The 21,765-nt window shown below is 41.8% G+C and overlaps 1 protein-coding gene across 1 annotated transcript in view; it reads left to right on the plus strand.

Annotated features, from left to right (window-relative positions):
• Positions 1 to 21,765, plus strand: part of CSMD1 (CUB and Sushi multiple domains 1) — a 1,688,220-nt gene that overhangs the window by 1,260,298 nt on the left and 406,157 nt on the right. The window contains exons 12-13 of the mRNA XM_070364228.1: positions 19,077 to 19,259; positions 21,076 to 21,402. Of these exons, the coding sequence (XP_070220329.1) occupies positions 19,077 to 19,259; positions 21,076 to 21,402 (510 nt within the window). The remainder of the gene's footprint in view (positions 1 to 19,076; positions 19,260 to 21,075; positions 21,403 to 21,765) is intronic.

Here is a 21,765-nt window from a genome sequence, read left to right on the forward strand (position 1 = left end):
TTAGGATTGATTTCCTTTAAGATTGACTGGTTTGGTTTCCCTGCTGTCCAAGGAATTCAAGTGTCTTCTCCAGCATCACAGTTCTAAAGCATCAATTTATCAGTGTTCAGCCTTCTTTATGGTCCAGTTCTTACATCCATACATGACTGTGGGAAAAACCATAGCTTTGACTAGATGGACCTTTGTTGGCAAAGTGTCTCTGCTTTTAATACACTACCTGGGTTTATCATAGCTTTTCTTCCAAGGAGTAAGCATCTTTAAATTTCGTGGCTTCAGTCACCATCTGCAGTGATTTTTGAGCCCAAGAAAATAAACTTTGTCACTGTTTCCACGGTTTCCCCATCTATTTCCCATGAAGTGATGGGACCGGATGCCATGATCTTTGTTTTTTGAATGTTGAGTTTTAAGCTAATTTTCCACTCTCTTCTTTTACCCTCATCAAGAGGCTCTTTAGTTCTTCTTCAATTTCTGCTGTTAGAGTGGTGTCATCTGCCTATCTGAGGCTATTGATATTTCTCCCAGCAATCTTGATTCCAGCTTGTGCTTCATCCAGCCCAGCATTTCACATGATGTACTCTGCATATAAGCTAAATAAGCAGGGAGATAATATACAGCCTTGACATACTCCTTTCCAAATTTTGATCCAGTCCATTTTTCCTGCTTCTTGATCTGCATACAGGTTTCTCAGAAGGTGGGTAAGGTGGTCTGGTATTCCTATCCCTAAGAATGTTCCACTGTTTGTTATGATCCACACAGCCAAAGGCTTTAGTGTAGTCAACGAAGTAGAAGTAGATTTTTTTTTTTTAATTCCCTTGCTTTTTCAATAATCCAACGGACATTGGGAATTTGATCTCTGGTTCCTCTGCCTTTTCTAAATCCAGCTTGTACATCTGGAATTTCTTGGTTCACATACTACTGAAGCCTAGCTTGAAGGATTTTGAGCATTTTGCCTTGCTAGCATGTGAAATGAGTACAATTGTATGGTAGTTTGAAAATTCTTTGGCATTGCCCTTCTTTGAGATTGGAATGAAAACTGATCTTTTCCAGGCCTGTGGCCACCGCTGCATTTTCCAAATTTGTGGCATATTGAGTGCAGCACTTTCACAGCATCATCTTTTAAGATTTGAAATAGCTCAACTGGAATTCCATCACCTCCACTAGTTTTGTTCATAGGAATGCTTCCTAATGCCCACTTGACTTCACACTCCAGGATGTCTGGCTCTAGGTGAGTGCCATCATAGTTATCCTGGTCATTAAGATCATTTGTAGAATAGAGAGCTGGTGGAAAGCTTCTGTACAGTACAGGGAGCTCAGCTCAGTGCTCTGTGTTGACCAAGAAGGGAGGGATGGGTTGGGGGATGGGAGGAGAAACTCCAGAGGGAGGGGATATATGTATACATATAGCTGATTCACTTTGTTTTATAGCAGAAACTAACATAACATTGTAGAACAACTATACCCCAATTTAAAAAAATGATGTTGAAGGAATCATTTAAGTGTTGTGACTTATGGGATGGAATTCTTGGGAGCAGTGTGGACCTCACAGAGAATAAAATTCTGGGCACAGTAGGGGCATCAATTTTCTAGAAGCAGCAAATGCCATGCCCTGACATTTGCTCTTATTTAATGGAAACTGTTGGGTCTTCCCAAGTGGTGAAATGATAAAGAAACTGCCTGCCAATGCAGGAGATAAAAGAGATGCAAGTTTAATCCCTGGGCTGGGAAGATCCCCTGGAGTAGGAAATTGTAACTCACTCCAGTGTTCTTGCCAGGAGAATCTCATGGACAGAGGAGCCTGGCAGGCTACAGTCCTTGGGGTCACAGAGTCATACGTGACTGGGCATGCATACACAGTGGAAACTGTGAGAGTCAGGAAAATATAAATTTAGAAAATGTTGGCAATTATTTAAATTTAACTACATGCTTTGGTTCTTTATTTTTCCCCCAAATTATTAAAGGTATTTTCATAGCAGTTCCAGTTGACTATTTCTTATCCTATAGAGTTCCAAGTGTGAGATTCATAGTGACTCGGTTTTACTTGAGATAAAATTCCTTTTGTTCTAAGAGCCCAGCACAATGTATGTTCCATTAGTCAGCCCTGTTTGTCTCTAGATACAAATCTTCTGGGTTTTCTTGGGCCACTTCAGTATTAATAGGTGATGGTGATTCAGACTCATTGTCACAAGTGCACAGATGCAAGTCTTACCTGGGCTACATGTGCATCTTCTAGACAGAAAGAGAGCCACTGAGTGCAGTTTCTCTTCAGTGTCGTGAGAGCAGAAGCAACAGAGGAGTGGAAGCTTGCCGCTCCCCTGTAGGACAGGACACTGTCCACACTTAACAGTAAGCACCACCAAAGTCTTCTCAGCTCAGGCAGTTCTACTCTTGTGACTGTCAGGGCAGCGCAATTATTAGCTAAAGTCCACACTTCATTTATCAGCGTCCCAGGTGGCTCAGTGGTAAAGAACCTGCCTGCCAATAAAGGAAAGGCAGGAGATGTGAGTTCGATCCTTGAGTCAGGAAGATGCCCTGGAGGAGGAAATGGCAACCTACTTCAGTACTTTTGCCTGGAAAATTCCATGGACACAGAAGCCTGCTGGGCTACAATCCATGGGGTTGTAAACAGCTGGACATAACTGACCACACACTTAATGCTTAACACTTCAGGTTTCCCAAGTTTTTACCTGACATCCTCTTTCTGTTCCAGGATCTCATTCAAAACCCAGGGTTACGTTTACGCAACATGCCTCCTTGGACTGTGACTCCTGCTCAGACCTTCTTTGTTTCTGATGACCTTGCTGGTTTTGTGGTGCCCTGCTGGTCCCAGTGACCTGGGTGCACGTTTCTCTTGCTCTCATGCAGCAGAATCAGGAGAAGGCAGGATCCCGTGGTGGTGCTGACTGCCAAGCCAGCCCTCTGCGCTGAGACAGGCAGCACTGCTGGATCTCAACCGTCAGCTCAGAGTCAGCTTTGAAGTCTCAAATCAGGTTACTAGGTCGCCCAGGAGAGCGGAGGATTTGGCCATGTAAATGTAGCTCTCCCAGAGTTGCTGATCAGTATCTTGAATCATCATTTTCCCAACAAGTGTTCTCTGAGGCCCCTGTCTTAGCTTTCTGGACAACACCACAAAGACAGTTTTCACCTTCAATGACACATAGAAATGATTTGGGCAGTGCTGACCCTGAGTTTGGAGACTGATGCTTCCATAGCCTCTACGAGACAAGGGGAAGAGCTGGCACAGCTCCTGTCTGTGGTTACATGTCTCCTGGGTTTCTAGGGTCCTGTAATTTGGGATGGGAGCACCAAGGGGAAAAAGCAAAACAGAGCAGCATCATTCTTGACTCAGCTTAGCTGTCAACAGCACCTTTGAGAGCATCTCATTTTTGTTTTAGTCAAATCACATTTTTGTGAAATGCAAGTACAGTATTTTATGCACACAACAGAATTTCCCCTGAACATCATAATTAAGCATGATTACACTTGATTTTAACAAGCATACGGCACTTTTAATAGCAATCTGCTACTTTCTGAGATTATGTTATTGATCGTGATGGAGAGGGATACTTGTGGGAAACTCCAGGTCATTCCAGGTGCCTGGTTATGTTGCGTCCACACAGATTCCTGAAACTCAGGGAGCGTATCCCTGCCCACCAGTGGGGAGAAGCCCACACCATCTGCAAAGGGCATGGTTGGTTGGTGGCCATTCACAGGCTGCAGTGTTGTTGTCTAAAGATGATGGAAGGAAGTCAGTTGTTTTAGAGAGATCTGGGTCAAATCCTCAGAAAAATGAGACTCCAATGCAACAGCAGGTACCATGTGGATGCTTGCACAAGAAAATCTATTTCAACCAACTCTTTCCTCAGCCAGAACAAGGAGCGTTTACTGATCTTGGACACACTTTCATCAGATTAGTAACACCCACCACACAATAGTGAAGTGGTAGCAATAGATTGTTGTTGTTATTGTTGTTTAGTCGCTAAGTCCTGTCTGACTCTTTGCCACCCCATGGACTCTAGCCCTCCAGGCTCCTTGGTCCCTGGGATTCTCCAGGCAAGAATACTGGAGTGGGTTGCCATTTCCTCCTCCAGGGCATCTTCCCAACCCAGGGAGCGAATCCATGTCTCCTACATTGGCAGGTGGATTCTTTACCACTGAGCCACCAGGGAAGCCCATAGCTATAGATTATCTATTATCTATTCTGGTTTTGTTTTCTTAAAACCCCCGATTCAGGTTAGAGATGACAGTTAAGAAGCAAATGAGAAAAAGAATAGGCTTACAAGCTCTGCAGAGCTGCTTTAGTCACGTGTCAAAGTGCAATCTGCTGTGTTATCCATACGTGTAGTCTATAAAAGGTTTGGTCTGAGCTTGTGAGAGGCTGTTTTTAGGGCTAAGAAGAAGTATCATATCCAACCCAAATTTTTATTTGGCAAAATATTATTTCATCAGATTACTACCATGAAAACATATTCAAACAAAATAGATGCACTTTATCAGTACAAAAAATGTTGCTTTCATTTTCCATCTATTATATATTTTTTAGCTTGCCAAGATCTCAGCCTAGGACAAGGGTTAAGACATGATTGGACTTCATTAAATTCTCCAGAGTATAGTAAAGGTCTTTTTATAAACACAGTTTTTACTTGTTCATAAAATATACCATTATCATTTAAATAAAATGTTTTGTCTTTTCAGGTTAAAAAAAAAATACAGTTTTTCTAGACCCATCTGTCCCACCTAGGATCATAGGTGAATCAGGAGTTAGACAAAAGTTTCATGAAAGGGTCAATGCATCAAACATGTGATGGTAGCAAACATAGGTTCTAAATGCATGCTGCTACTGCTAAGTCGCTTCAGTCGTGTCTGACTCTGTGTGACCCCATAGATGGCAGCCCACTAGGCTCCTGTGTCCCTGGGATTCTCCAGGCAAGAATACTGGAGTGGGTTGCCATTTCCTTCTCCAATGCATGAGAGTGAAAAGTGAAAGTGAAGTCACTCAGTCATGTCCGACTCTTAGCAACCCCATGGACTGCAGCCCACCAGGCTCCTTTGTCCATGGGATTTTCCAGGCAAGAGTACTGGAGTGGGTTGCCATTGCCTTCTCCATATATAAATAGAAAACTCTGTGGCATTCATTAAAACTCATCTTGAAGAGCATGTACTGTGTGTGGATCACTTGGCTAGGTACTGGGAATCTAAATGTCAATAAAATAGACCGTGTGAGAGTTTAAAGTAAGTCACAGAAGATAAATACAACTCCCAGAGAAGAGACAAGTGAGGGCAGAGCCTGTGATCAAGTCTAATCCCAGAGTAAGTGCAATGGAAATTAGAATATCAACAGTGGATTGAGTGGATCAGGCTAAAGACAAGAGGAAACGGAATGTTTAGAGCAGGCATGAGGCTGAAAGGATGGGGGTACTATCAGGGACTAGAGGAAGTTGCAGCCTGGGTTGTGATCACAGGAGGGAGAGGGTCGGCCGTGAAAGTTGACCCAGGGAGGCGGCAATGCTGGCTTTCTAAATCAGGCACAAGCCTTTGGGTTGAGATTGAAGGGGTTCACCAGGGGTATTTCATGACCTCTGGGGGTTAGAAAGATTATTTTGGCTTTGGCATCAAAAGTGGAAGAAGGAGGCACAATGTGGAGCAGAGAATAATCAAATGACAACAGTGATGACCAAAGACGGTTGACTATGAATGGGGAAACCCTGAACCCAGGAGGCAATGCACAATACGCTGGAAATCAGCTAAAACTACAGACACATTTGTGTGTGGTGTGTCTTGGTGTGTCTTTAGGAGGATGGTGACAATAACCATAAATGAACTGCATTAGTTCTTTGGGATTGTCCTAAAACAGTCTTTTTAGTAAAAATTATTAACCATGGGAGAGTCAAGATTGATAGGTTCATATTTTTGTTGCTAAGTTCTACATCAAATATTTCAGGATGTCATAAAAATATAAAACTGGAAAGGAATGCCAGCAATTATCTCATCCCACCCCCTTTTGTTTATTAATAAGATGAAATAATGTGATTTAAATTTTAGAGCTTATTGGTGCCAAAAATGAAGTGAGAATTTTCATCAGTAAAAACAGTATTCAAAAGTGGTTATAGTATTTCCTTTATTCCAAAACTGTGGAAGAATATACTTTTTAAATATTCATCTTGATCTTTGAGAAATATGAAGCAATGTGGGGAAATGTGGAAGGAAACAGCATTAGTGATATTTGTGAGAAATAAACTGAACTTTAGGAGTGCTTATTATAAATGTTTTGAGGATACTGTACTATTGATAATGACAATGAGAAAATTATAATAATATGACCTTCTCCTAACTAACCATCTCAATATGAAATCACATCCCAAAGTGAATTCTTTCAAAGTTATGAAAATAGCAGGCTTCTGACTGAAGGTGGAGGAATAGTATTTCTCTGCTCATCATTTCCTCTCTGAACCTAAGTAGCAAGTAGAATAAGAAACATGCAGGAAAATGGGGAGTTATGTCATCTTTTATGGATCCAGAGGGTATCTATCACCGGAAAGAGCAGTGTAAGTTCAGGATGGAAGCATTCAGTGACCAGGAGGACCAGGTCAGGGGGATCAGCAGGAAGGTGTGGGGCTCTGTGTTTCTCTCCAGTGGAGTTTGCGAGGTTGGCCCTCGGTTTCCTCTGGGGATTGGTTCCAAGACTCCTCCACCTTGAGGTGGTCAACCTTTGAGGATGCTCGAGTCTGTGATATGAAATAGCGTAGCATTACATATAGCACACATCCCCACATCCTTCTGCACACTTACCTCTTGATTACCTGTAATGCTGCCTAGTAGTTGCTGAAGTGCAGCAAATTCAAGCTTTGATTTTGGGAGCTTTCCAGAATTTTTCTGCTGAACGTTTTTGATCTGTGGATCAATGAACGTTGGTGAAAGTGTTACAAATGTCAGACCAAATGCAGGCCCCTTTTGCCCAACTTAAGCACCAGCACGTCTTCTCACATTTTCTTTTAGCAAATTCCCACAGCCAGGAGAAGCTTCCTTCTTGAGAGATGAGAGAGTTTAAGACCGAGCGGGGGCCTCTGCAGAGCAGAGAGGAGCAGAGGTGCTGAGGCGAGCAGAGTGCTGGCACCCGGTCCAGTCACTCCAGTGGTCCTGTCGAAGGCCTGGCCATCCATGAACTCTGATGCTCTAGAAACTTGGTTCTCACTCTCTTGTGTGCTCACTACTGTTCTTTCAGGTCCCCTGACACCAGCAGTTCCCACCCCAAGACTTCACACCAGTCTCCTTATCATCTTTCTTCATCAGTCTTCTTGTCCTCCTATAACCAGAAAATTAATAGAATAAAAATAAACCAGTTTCCCAATAATTTTATACTACTAAAATTAGAGAATACATTTTTCCCTTTGGACTTCCTAAAGTTATTATCTCGCTAAAATGCAAACAATATTCTCAACAACATTTTAAAGAAATATTTTTCAGCAGCCTGGAGCAATAGACTCTGTCTTTTAACAACTCTCAGTGTATGCCAGTAGCATGATTCTGAAGTTTATATCAGTGATGAGAAGTATGTCACGAGAACGAGAAAGTGGCCCAACCCTGACCTAATGAAAGACATACCTGTTCTAGAAGAATAAACTGCATGGATATAGCTTCATGCCCTTATCCATAAATAGAGTATCTTAATTTAAGTTGTATTAGTTTGCTGGAGCAGGCTTAACAATGTACCACAGACTGGGTGGGGCTGAAACACAGCAATTTCTTTGCTCACATTCCCAAGATCCAAGTGCTTAGCAGGTTGGATTTCTTCTGAGACCTGACATCTTGGCTTGTACATGACTGTCATCTGGCTGTGTCCTCACAGAGTCTTTCCTGTGTGTGCAAATCCCTGGCATCTCTTCTCCATGTAAGAACATCAGTCATGTTGGATTGGAGCCCAGTCGTTACAACCCCCTTTAAACTCAGTTACTTCCCTAAAGGCCCTGTCTCCAGGTAGAGCCATCCTGGGGCTTAGTATTTCAGGGTAGGAATTAGGAGGAGATAAAATTCTGTCCCTAGCATCTCTGAAGAATAGTTGATTAGCAGTTAATTCAATATTGTATGCCCAGATAAGCCCTTGCTATGCAGATATGCTGTGTTGCCAAATTAGGACAGAGCCATATGCTTGGATAAAATGACATTACCGTATAAGATGAAATGCTTAACAAGAACACAGGCCTGGGTAGAGGCAATGCCAGCTCTTTAGAGGTGACCTAATGAAGTACTGTGGGCCAAGCCAAGATGCTTTTCCAGAAGCAATTTTGGGCTCGCTCTAATGCACAGATAATTGGATAATCAAGTGCCCAAATGTTGAGCCTAATTGTAGAGCAAAGTTGACAAAATTAGCCTAGAAAAAATGTTTACATTATGCACAGCTAAATGCCCATTTCAATCCAGAAATCATCTTTGTGAAGTAGGCACAAGATAACTGTCTTAGCAGATACAGTAAACCCAAAATGTTTATCTTTAGTTTTCTGTAATAAATGTTATGTAGTAACACTGTGCACTGGTAGAGAAAGTCAACATACGACCTCTGTCTTAGTAAAACAGGTACAGTGTAGTCATCTTTAAGCGCTGTGACTTCCTAGCTGTGAGAAGAACTGGCTGTAAAACACATTTGGAGGAAACAGCGAGTTTATGGTCTCAGACTGTTAACTAAAAGCGTGTGAAATGCTATCAGAAACGATAGCTTCATTTTGGTACAGTTAATATCTCCTTAGGAAAACAAGAACTAACAGAGCAGATAATTTATTAACTGGCTTCCTGGTTTCTAAAGTTAAAATCCACTTTTTTTTTTTTCCTTTTCTTCATTGCGTACCTCTCTCTCTTCTTTCTGGCGGGCCATTCAAATGTGCTCTCTGGCCATGATAATGCACATGACCTGGGAGTCAGCAAGTTGAAGATTCCCTGTAAATTGTCAACTAGTCCAGCAGCAGATGCCTTGCATGGCAGAATAAAGATTCTGCCGTGATCTTGACGGCAGAATTCAGAAAGAATAAAGAAATTGTGAAATGGCTTTGGTTCATGATACTCTCAGGCATTTTTTTAGTTTTTTACCTAATCTGTTACTTTGTTGCTTTTTGACTTCTCTGAAAGTTGTTCTAGTAATACGTTTTCTCTAAAACAGCATTCCCTTTTATTTATCTTTATTTAACTCCCAGCTTATTCCCAAAAGAATTTACAGAAACGGATTTGTACTTTTTTCCCCCTGAACACTGAACATAAACTAACAAGATATTTAAACACTGTACCAGCTAACACTGCCAAACATGTTGAAAATGATTTTATGTTTGAGAGGGGATTTCATTTCCATTGACGTGGTATTTTTGGCAGGCGTCACATTCCATTTCTAATTTTGCTAGCATCTCGTGGCAGATGCTAGCATGATGGGTTATGCAAATGCCACTTTAGAAGACACTCTTTTCCTTTTTCTTCCTACATGAGAGAGTCTGGGAAGTGCTAATATTATATTTACAGGATTCTTCAGAGGTAGGAATGGTTAGGTGACCAGCAAGACACAAAGAGATATAACAGAAATCACTAGATAAGGCCTCTGGAAAAGTATTTTTTTTCCTTCTTCTTGTTAAAGAAAGAACCCCACTAGCTGTCCTTGTGGGGGACTGTGACTCTCTGCTTTCTTCCTACCTTCCCATCCAGCAGCCACTTTGTGCCATGAGACTGCAACCCTTAAGATACCAACCAACATGTTCAGGGTGATGGAAAATAGCAATGAAGAGCCTGGGTTCTTACTGATCTGACCATGGGTCTGTCTTGCACTCCTACATCCATTATTCTTGTTATTTCAGGAAAATAAAATACTCATTAATGTAAGCCGATTTTCCTTGAACTTTTTGATTACTAACATTTGGGTTACCATATAAAACACAATTCACACTCTTTAGTGACAGTTTTACTATGTGCTGTGAGAACAGAAGCTTAGCTTGTATAATGTCACTTATCTATTTCTGTACTTGTTTAATGTATTGGTAAAAAGATGGGGGAATAAATGGAAACAGTGACGGACTTTATTTTCTTGGGTTCCAAAATCACTGTGGACAGTGACTGCAGCCATGAAATTAAAAGACGTTTGCCCCTTGGAAAAAGAGCTGTGGCAAACCTAGACAGCAAATAAAAAGCAGGGACATCACTTTGCCAACAAAGGTCCATATAGTCAAAGCTGTGGTTCATCAAGAAATACTAGAATTTGTGATTTGTGGAGGTGAGGATCCTTGGGCAACTGTGACGTGCAGGTGGCTTTGGGAACCACTGATGGAGGCAGAGGCAGAGGTCCAGGCAGAAGGGGGTCTGTTTGCTTCTGCTGGAATCAGGTGTGTAACTTTCTCTACAAGTGTTATGGTTAAGGTCTGTACTCAAAGCTTCTGCCCAACGGGAAAGATAGTAACAATACAGAGCACCTCCAAAACTCTCAGATCTTGCGTTCTGTTATACTCATGCCCTAAGGACCAACTTCAGCTGGTTTCTAAAGTTGAAGGGCTTCTTCCTGTCCCTTTTAACTTGTTTCCTCCTGAAGTCAGGGGCCCAGTAATGCTGGGTCTTCGTTAAGAGGATAGAAATTAACGTGGAAAAGAAGTAGAAGGGTCCTGAGAAGATCCCCTCATTAAGGAACAGAGGGTGGGTAGCAGCCACTGACCTCTGGCCAGTCACTTGGCTTGTCTCTGAGTCAGACGCCACCACCCCCCTGCCACCTCCCGCCACCTCCCAAACACTGCCCTTGGCTGAGTCGCTCTGGACCCAGTCTAGCTGCCTTGTGACCAGAATTCTTGGAACTCCAATTCAAGCCTTTTCTACATGACTTGCAGGATAAGTGCTGTGGGCTGGACAGAAGTAGTTAAAAGTTCAGGGTCTCTTTTTCCTTCTACAGTTTATCTTCATTTTAAGGGCATTCGATGTTTAATATTGACTTCCGATTATCTTTGATGAGACAGATGTCTCACAAAATGCCCTGTGATGGTTACTTGGCACAGTCTATTCAGATTACTAGACTATGGACTTCCTGAAGGGGGTAACTCATCCCTGGTTCTAGTACCCTAGCACGCAGGGCATGCTCCACAATTTAAAACATCAAAGCATTTATATATGGTATCAAGAATCCTGCTTGCAGGGCAACAAAGGAGACACAGACATAAAGAATAGACTTTTGGACTCAGTGGGAGAAGGAGAGGGTGGGATGATTTGAGAGAATAGCATTGAAATGATACATTACTATATGTAAAATAGATAACCATTGCGAGTTTGATGCATGAAGCAGGACACCCAAAGCTGGTGCTCTGGGGCAACCCAGAGGGATGGGGTGGGAAGGATAGGATGGAGGTGGGAGGGGGATTCAGGATGGAGGGGACACATGTATACCTATCGCCAATTCATACTGATATATGGCAAAAACTAACAATTTTGCAGTTATCCTCCAATTAAATATTTTTTTTAAAAAGTATCAAATCAAATAATGAAGTATTCTTGGTTATTAAGTGAAAGATCTGTCAATCAAACCTAGATTCTTAGCCAATCTGATAGCCTTTTCTATAAACCATGCTGCCTGCATATGCATATATATATATAAATATGCATTGATAGAAAGTCAATCTTCATGATCATTCAGGATTGCTATTCTCAGCAGGAAAGAAGCTAAAATAATGGAACTGATAACCCTAAGGAAAGTCTTATCTCACAGTGGCATTTAGATGTCCTCTCCCATCTTTATTATGAGACGATGTTTCACAACAATTTAGGGGAGAGATTGATAGTTTATCTGGTTTCTATAGCTCTTACAGCACGATTGTAATAAAACACAATGAAAGAATGAAATCCACATAAAAATCCAGAGACCGTGCACCGCCTGGCCCTGGCCAGCTCAGTGTTTCTGTGTCCTCATCTCTCCCTTCACCGCCTGCGGTCATCTTGCTCTTCCTCACCCTGCCAGGGGCATCCCTCACCCAGCCCTGCAGGTTACTCCTGCTCACCGCAGGTGGGACCATCTCCACCCTTACACCTTTCAAGTGTGTCCCCCATTTCAAGTCTCTGCCAACATGTTCAGCTTCCAGAAACCTTATCTGACTGTCCCACCAGAAAAGACCCTCTGACTACTCTACTTTCCATCACTCAAACCAGAGTTATTCCTCTTACCTGCTTTCTCTTTCTCAGCACATTTGTCCCTGTCTGGCTTACTTTAGGCTGTTTGTGTATTTTCTGCCAACTGCCCTAAGCTATACTCTCCACAAGACCAGTTGCTTGGTCTGTTCATTTGTTGGTTAGACCTGTAGTTGAAACAGTGAGTGGTGCTCAGAAGAATCTACCACAGGCTAAGCAGTTAGGCAAGAGATGGTAACTCTTTACAGAGAAAAAAAAAGGGGGGGGGGGACACAGGCTGTGTTATAGCCAAAAACTACCTAAGCTTGAGAAGATGTCTCAGTTCCTTTTAAGTAATAACAAAGCACCAAGTGTCCACTTTGTTCAGGGCACCATTTAACTATCAGTAAGTCCAGGGAAGATAAGCCTTATCATTCTGGAAAAAGTAACAGTGTAATGAAGTAGAAAGACAGGTCCATATCCAAATAGGACCAGATAAGACTTGTTCTTAAACCTCTACAGGAAAGCTACCTGTAAACCCCAGGGTAGGGAGCAACAGTGCTCCAGATTATGAGGCTCTGAAGAGACTAACCAAGAGGGACATTCTAGAAAGAGAGAGGGTGGTGTCTTTGATGGGAGGACAGTGTAGAAGCTTGATGTGTCCTGGGAGGCTCAGGACACCTCTGCTATTGGAAGGAGAGAATCCTTGATGGGGTAGGAGGCACAGAGGTTGACACAGTGGTTTCCAGTGTGTGGAAATGCACCTGCTTGACATGAGTGGTCTCTAAGAGACACAGACACCTGTCAGGGGGGTCTGCTGTAGGTGCACTCCTGTGGATGGGTTTGGAGAAGGCAGGGTAGTTCCCTTGAGCATGGAGGAGGAGATGAAGAAGTAGAGTCAGAAACAGGAAGGTCCTGCTATGTGGACAAGTCACCAAGCCAGGATACTTAGCTGTGCAGAGCCGTCCAGGGGAACTCAGTTATTCCTTAAAGCAGCGTTCATTCATCTGCACCTCTTCTATCGTGTGTTGGGGTCAAAGCAGATGCAAAGATGGCACTAAATGTGAACAATAACATTTCTCAATCGGTGGGCAGCCTTACAGGGAAGCTGTGCACTAATCATGTGGTAAATATCAGAGAGCAGCCATGACATTTCAGATTAAGGACTGGCTTTAATGGAGTGACTTGTAGATCAGTAATTGTCAAGTGGATATGGCTCACCTTAATGGTTTTAATGTCCTTTCTCAGAAGTGTGACTGATAAGTCTTTGTTATAGCAGACTCAATTTCAGTTTCAATATTTTGGTTTACATGTCAGTGAATACTGATATGGAGAAGGCGATGGCACCCCACTCCAGTACGCTTGCCTGGAAAATCCCATGGACGGAGGAGCCTGGTTGGCTGCAGTCCACGGGGTCACTAAGAGTCAGACACGACTGAGCGACTTCACTTTCACTTTTCACTTTCACGCATTGGAGAAGGAAATGGCAACCCACTCCAGTGTTCTTGCCTGGAGAATCCCAGGGACGGGGGAGCCTGGTGGGCCGCCGTCTCTGGGGTCGCACAGAGTCGGACACGACTGAAGTGACTTAGCAGCAGCAGCAGCAGCAACAGAATACTGATAGGCCAGGAAAAGGTGAGTTCTGATACATTAAAAAAAATTAGTGGATCCCTTAGGGAGTTCGGGATAGGCATATACACTCAGTTATATTTAAAATAGATAGCCAACAAGCACCTACTGTATAGCACAAGGAACTCTGCTACATGTTGTGTGGCAGCTTGGATGGGAGCAGAGTTTGGGGGAGAAAGGACATATGCATGTGTATGGCTGAGTCTCTTCACTGTCCACCTGACACTATGACAACATTGTTAATCAGCTACACACTGATATAAAGTAAAAATAAAAGTCTAAAAGAAAATTAGTGAGTCTAATTACTCATTTATTATATAAACATTTATAGGTATAGTATGAACTGTCAAATAAAAATAAAATATATTAGAGGTGAGCATTAAATATGTAATGTCAATGTAGTGTAAATGTTTAGATCAGTTATAAAATTAGTATTCAAAAGTAATACTTTATAAAATTTAGAAATATTAATCAATATGAAAAATATTGAAATAACATTATTGTGTACTTTTGAAAATCACTGTCAAAGAAAAACATATCAATGGGAGTGCTATTGAGTCCCCAGTAGACTTGTTTACCAGTGACCCCAACTGCTAAAAAGGCAGCATCTGAGAAGGAGAGAGGAAATAATTGCAACCTAGTATTTCCCTTAGACTCCTCTTTATCAGATCCCATTTCTAGAGTGATCATTTGGAAGAGATATTTGACTGGCTTTTTTTCCCCTCTGGGGGCTTCAGTGTTTTCATTGATAACAGACTATGGTTTCTAAGAAAGCATGAACACAGCAGGATCATCTTTGACATCTGACATTTTGTTCCACATAGAAGGGGGCTTGATGCGGTTACTGTATCGATGTCAGCCCGGTCTTATTCTTCCTTTACTTGTTTGTACTGGTTCAGACAACACGTGACCTAGATGCACTCTCAAGTGAAGGCAGTTTGACCTCCAAGGGACATTTCTGAATCTGCATGGATTCTGTCACAGGTACTTGGGGCTTAAGTGATACAGTATGCAGGGGTCAAGAATACAAAATGCCCAAAAATGCTCCCCAAGGGAAGTTTCATATTCTGTGGCTGATGAGTGGGTCCAGCTCTTCTATGCAGACTTACTGATAGTGGATGTTACTTGTCCAATGCTAGTCCCTGGACTTGGCATCACAAGTCCCTGCCAAACTCTTAAAAAAGGACTCACCAGACCCAGGTTCTGCTCCAGGCCAGCCCTGGCCTTATGTCTGAGTCAGGGAGTACCAGTATCTTTGGTGGAGATGAAGCGCCACTAGACACTCTAAACCCTCAACATGGGAAGCAGAAAGACCTTCCAGTGTGTAGACACAATGTGTCTACAACCAGTTTATTTCCATGCACTCTGCAAAGTCAGGAGTTCCCAGACTCAGTTAATGTAGAAAGCAGTATTCCCACAAATGCTGTTAATTCATTTCACTATAAAAAGTAATGAGCTTTAGCATCACAGAGGCAAAAAGAAGCATCTAGAAGTCTAAGGTTTGCTAATAATCATAGTGATAGCTCATATTATGAGCCCTATATGCCAGGACTTATGTGAATTATACAGTTTAACTCTCACAGCCGCCCCGTGAGGTAGAAAGTAGTAAACTGAGGAACTGAAAATGGAGACTTTTCAAGACTAAATTCTATCAGGTGGGCCAGCAGAGCCCAGGAATTTCCAAACCAAGTCTGGTGTTCTGATTCCTGACCTCAGAGCTGAGTCCTTGGCCAGGACCCTGGGCTCCTGACCCCTATTCCACTGACAGGTCCCATCAAATGGAAGCTCTTGCATCAGCTGCTTGTATATTTTGGAAATTAATCCTTTGTCAGTTGTTTCATTTGCTATTATTTTTCCCCATTCTGAGGGCTGTATTTTTTCCTTGTTTGTAGTTTCCTTTGCTGTGCAAAAACTTTTGAGTTTAATTAGGTTCCACTTATTTATTTCCAGTACTGAGGGAGGTGGGTCATCGAGGATCATGCTTTGATGTGTGTCATTGCGTGTTCTGCTTATGTTTTCCTCTGAGAGTTTTATAGTTTCTGCTCTTACATTTATGTCTCTAATCCATTGTGAGTTTATCTTTGTGTATGGTCTTAGGAAGTGTTCTAATTTCATTCTTTTACATGGAGTTGTCCATTTTGAAGAATTTCATTCTTTTACATGGAGTTGTCCATTTTGAAGAGACTATTGAAGAGACTGTCTTTGCCCCATTGTATATTCTTGCCTCCCTTGTCAAAAATAAGGTATCCATAGGTATGTGGGTTTATCTCTGGGCTTTTAATCTTGTTCCATTGGTCTATATTTCTGTGTTGTGTGTGTGTGTGTGTGTGTGTGTGTGTGCGTGCACCAGTATCATACTGCCTTGATAACTATAACGTTGTAGCATAGTCTGAAGTGATGAAGATTGATTACTCCAGATCAATTCTTCTTTCACAAGAGTGCTTTGGCTATTTGGGATCTTTTGTGTTTCCATATGAATTGTGAGAGTTTTTGTTCTAGTTCTGTGAAAAATGTCATTGGTAATTTGATAGTAATTGTACTGAATCTGTAGATTACATTTAGTAGAATAGTAATTTTCACAAAATTTATTCTTCCAACCCAGGAACATAATTTATTTACAGATCAATACAGAAAAACAAACAACCCAATTAAAAAGTGGGAAAATGACCTAAACAGACATTTCTCCAAACAAGACATACAAATGGCTAATAGACACATTAAAAGATGCTCAATATTGCTCATTATTAGAGAACTGCAAATCAAAACTACAATGAAATATCACCTTACACTGATCAGAATGGCCATCATCAAAAAATCTGCAAACAATAAATTCTGGAGAGGGTGTGGAGAAAAGGGAACAGTCTTGTACTGTTGGTAGAAATGTAGATTAGTACAGCTACTATGAAGAACACTGTGGATATTTCTTTAAAAAGATAGGAATAAAACTGCCATATGACCCAGCAACCCCACTACTATGTGTATACCCTGAGGAAACAAAAATTGAAAAGGATACAGATGTTCATTGCAGCTCTGTCTACAGCAACTAGGACATGGAAGCAACCTAGAAATCCATCAACAGATAATGGATAAAGAAGCTGTGGTACATTTATACAATGGAATATTACACAGTCATAAAAAGGAATTTGAGTCAGTCCTAATGAGGTGGATGAACCTAGAGCCTATTATACAGAGTGAAGTAAGTCGGAAAGAGAAAAACAAATACTGTATACTAATGCACATATGTGGAATCTAGAAAGATGGTACTGACAAACCTATTTGCAGAGCAGCAGTGGAGACACAGATGTAGAGAACAGACTTATGGACTTGGCTTGGGGGAGGAGGGAAGGAGAAGGTGGGCTGTGTAGAGAGAGTAACATGGAAAAATACATTACCATATGTAAAATAGATAGCTGATGGGAATTTGCTGTATGACTCAATGAACTCAAACTGGGTCTCTGTAACAACCTAGAGGGGTGGGATGGGGAAGGAGATGGGAGGGGGGTTCAAGTGGGAGGGGACATAGGTAAATCTATGGCTGATTCAACATCAAAACTATGTTGATGTTTGGTAGAAACCAACTCAATACTATAAAGCAATTATCTTTCAATGAAAAATGAATAAATTAAAAAAATAAGGTATTTTCTGTTATAAACCACCAGTCCAGATTGCCTTCAGTCAACGAAATTTGGTTCAAGGTAATCCAAGCATTAAATTCAAGTAGATCCATTCCTGCCTTTGTTCAGCTCAGGTTCATCCACTTGTACTCCAAGGCTGGTCCTTAAGGAAAAGTGTCCTCCAAGGCTTTTTTGGCCTACATTGCATCCAGGAACATTTTAGCTCCCATTTAACTGATACTATTTAGGCCGTCTTTTTAATCTGATGGCCTGAGCCTTCAGGAGAGCATGATGAACTTGTTTGCACGAAGTGCCTGGTTTGGTTTGGTTTTGTGTTTCTTGTGCTAATTTGCTTCAAAAACAGATAGGCTGATATCCTACATGTTGAAGTTTTACCATCATTATATTACCAGCTGATTTCACCTCTCTGATACTCTTGAACACTCAGAGGTAGAGTTTCTTCTCCGGAGGAGAATAAGCCATCTTTGGATAGATCTCTGAGCTTAGACAGGTTCCCCACAAGGCAGGAATGTACCTGAAAACCACCCAGAAATTCAGCTGAGTCACTTCCACAGACTTTCCAAACACTGAGACATCATCAGAAAGCATTTATGTTGCTACATCTGAATTTGCTGTTGCTCACAGCAAGACGACAAAGTGCAAACACATGAAGAATTCAGAAAGGACCGTGGACTGAGAGATGCATCTGTGAGCCAAGCACAGAGAAACCTCCCTGAGTTGTGGAAACTTATACTTCTTCTGCCTCCACTCCCAGCCCGGCAGAGGGTCTTCGGAACTTGTACTCGGATCATGTTGTGTATCTTCTGAAAACCCTATAAAATCTTCCCATGGAAACCCCCTAGGCAGCTCTGGCCGAGCCCCTCCTTTCCTCTGTAGACCACCCATTCCCCAGCATCCTCCTGCAGGTCCGGGCACCCTGGCCCATGTCTCCTTCATTATCTCACAAATTGTTACCAGTTCCCTCTATGTAATGTCAGCCCTGTGCGTGTGGGAATTTTGTCTTGTTTGTCCACTAACCTCTTTACCTAGAACAGAACCTGATGCATTGTTGGCCCTCAAGAAATATTTTTGTATGAATCAATGAATAAACATATTTCAGTTAATACATCCTGTATCATTAACATTTGTGACACAGCCAAGTTGAAATGTGTGTATAATATGGTGCATTTGTATCCGCATGTCATTACAATCATGTGCTAATGAAAAGAGCCTTGATTCCACATATTTTCTTTTCATCTGAAGACCATGAATATATTCATTTTGTTTCCTAAATGAGTTTTAACACCAATTTAAGGCAAAGAATATTCAAATGGATATATTGATTTAAATATTCAGTAGGGAATGAACCATCTTACTTGTGTGGTTTACATTAAAAAATACATCAATTAAAACAAAATCAACATTTACATTTTAATGGCAGCGGTTATGGACAGCATGAAGAAAAGGTGTAGACCAGGAAGAACCATATATTAATTTTAACATTTGCATGATCAACACATCTGTGTAGCTTTGTGTTTCCTTTGAAAGAAAAGTTTAACACTTTTCTCTAAAATTTGAAGTATATATTTTTCCTGGCTTCGCTAAATAAATATTAGATGAATTGAAACTGTTTATCGAAACAATGCAAAAGTCAATCGCTGTTTACTTTCTAAGCTGTTGAAAACGTTCACCATGTTTTCTCAATGGTCCGCTCATCTGTCCTCCTTTCAGAAATTGAGAAGGGGGGCTGTGGGGACCCGGGCATCCCAGCCTACGGGAAGCGGACCGGCAGCAGCTTCCTCCACGGAGACACACTCACGTTCGAATGCCAGGCGGCCTTCGAGCTGGTTGGGGAACGAGTCATCACGTGTCAGCAGAACAACCAGTGGTCTGGCAACAAGCCCAGCTGTGTATGTGAGTACTCTCCTGGCGGGGTCTGTTCCAAGCTGCCCCAGGGGGTGGGAGAGGAGCAGGGGATGCCCTGAGCGGGGGCACAGCATTGACCAGAAGCACTCAGGGCTCCTCGAATGCAGCTCTTCTTTCTCCACTGACTTAAAACCAGTCAGTGATGTTCTTACTACCAGACAGACACGCTGTTGGTGAGATCTTTCCACGAGCAAGGTCCACAGAGCATCACTTCCATCCAGAGGGGCTGATGCCAGCTCTGTAAGCCATCCGTGGACAGGGCCTGGGGTCTTTGCAACCTAATAATGTCCTGTGACGGCTTCCCTGAGTAGAGTTCCCTGAGCTGTACAGTAGGTTCTTGTTAGTTATCTATCGTACACATAGTATCAGTACTGTGTGGGACTCCCCAGGTGGCCAAGTGGTAAAGAATCCCCCTGCCAGTGCAGGAGATGCAAGAGATGCAGGTTTCATCTCTGGGTTGGGAAGATCCCCTGGAGAAGGAAATGGCAACCCACTCCAGTATTCTTACTGGAGAATCCCATGAACAGAGGAGCCTGGTGGGCTACAGTCCACAGGGTTGCAGAGCAGAACATGACTGAACACACAACACACAATATCCTGTGACACTTAAAACGCAATTGTGAGCTTGAAGTGATGTCACTGCATTTCAATGGAAGAATTGCCTGCTTCCTCCTGTTTTTTGTCCTGTTTTTAGTTTATTTTTTTAAGGTTCTCATTAGTTGTTTATCTTATATATAGTGTCAATAGGGTATATATGTCAACCCCAACCTTCCAATTCATCCAACTCCCCCTTCCAGCTTTGGTGTCCATATGTTTGTTCTCTGTGTCTGCGTCTCTGTTTCTGCTTTGTAAATAAGATTGTCTGTACCAAGTTTTTTTCAGATTCCACATGTGTCAATATACAGTATTTGTTTTTCTCTTTCTGACTTATGTCACTCTGTATAATGGTCTCTAGGTCCCTTGTAAGTGATTTAACAAGTAGAAAAGAAGGACTACATAGCAGATTGAAAAACAGATTTTTTTTTATAACTAAGTATAGCAATAACCTGGAAACATATAGAAATAATGTAAAATAATAAGCAAATCCACACCCTAGAAATAAGTCCAATAGATGCTCCCTCCCAAAGAATATGTATATAGACATATATAAAACATATATCTTACTGATTTCTCAGTACACATTAAGTAAATATTCCAAGAGACTTTTATATTATCCACCAGGATTTGGTCTGATTTTCCAAGTTGTTCTTTAATCATTGTTACCCTATAAATGACTTAAAAAGTAATTTCAAAAAATGTGCTTTAAGGCATGGGCAAAATTTAAAATGAAAAAATAGGGAACTGATTAGAATCAACCTTGTTTTCTGGAAATTGTCCTTATGAAACCAGCATAATTTTTCATATTAATATTTGCTCTTCTGAAGGCAGAAAGTTATAACAAGAAATCTTAATATTTGCCACAAGTTTCAGTCAACTTGACAGGGTCATTTTTGAATCAAGCATACACTTGATTATGTATCGTCTATGGTTGTTCTGTATGTTGAACTTAATCTGTTCACAACCCACAACAATCCCTGCTCAGAGAACTGAGATTCCCATATATGTTGAGGCCAAAAAACATAAAAACAGAAGCTGGATTGTAACAAATTCAGTAGATACTCTCAGAATTTAAAAAAAAAGAAAAAGTTGAACCATCCTAGTTAACTGCTGGTATAGACTTCCTTCCCAGGTCCTTAGCACACAGCCAGATCTTTGGATGTGGACAAAACTGTTTGAAACCATTATTATCTGTGTGTCTTCACAGTTTCCTGTTTCTTCAACTTTACGGCATCATCAGGAATTATCCTCTCGCCGAATTACCCAGAAGAGTATGGTAACAACATGAACTGCGTCTGGCTGATCATCTCTGAGCCAGGCAGCAGAATTCACCTCATCTTTAATGACTTTGACGTGGAGCCTCAGTTTGACTTCCTTGCGGTCAAAGATGATGGGATTTCAGACATAACTGTGCTGGGCACGTTCTCAGGCAACGAGGTGCCGTCCCAGCTGGCCAGCAGCGGGCACATCGTCCGTCTGGAGTTCCAGTCGGATCACTCCACCACCGGCCGAGGCTTCAACATCACCTACACCAGTAAGTGCATCCACACCCACCCCACGTCCAGGGTCTCCGCTGGCTCTACTCCGGGGTTTTAAAGTCACAGTTCACAAAATTATATAACATTATCCTGAGAACCTAAAAAAATACCCCACTCTGTTGTAGTGTCTTGGTCACTCACCCCTATAGTGAGGACTGGTTGCTCACATACTTCTCTCTCTCTGGTTTTCCTTCCACCCATCCATCCATCTACCCCTGTATCCTCCATGCAATAGAACAGAGTAGTGAAAAGCATTGAGGTATTTGGAGTTGGGAGTCATGGATTATAACACCTGCTAAATGTATGGACTGGGTCTTCCCAGGTGACCTAGTAGTAAAGAATCTGCCTGTAATGTGGGT

This window comes from Bos mutus, chromosome 27, assembly GCF_027580195.1.
Source record: "Bos mutus isolate GX-2022 chromosome 27, NWIPB_WYAK_1.1, whole genome shotgun sequence".
NCBI classification, from domain to species: Eukaryota; Metazoa; Chordata; class Mammalia; order Artiodactyla; family Bovidae; genus Bos; species Bos mutus.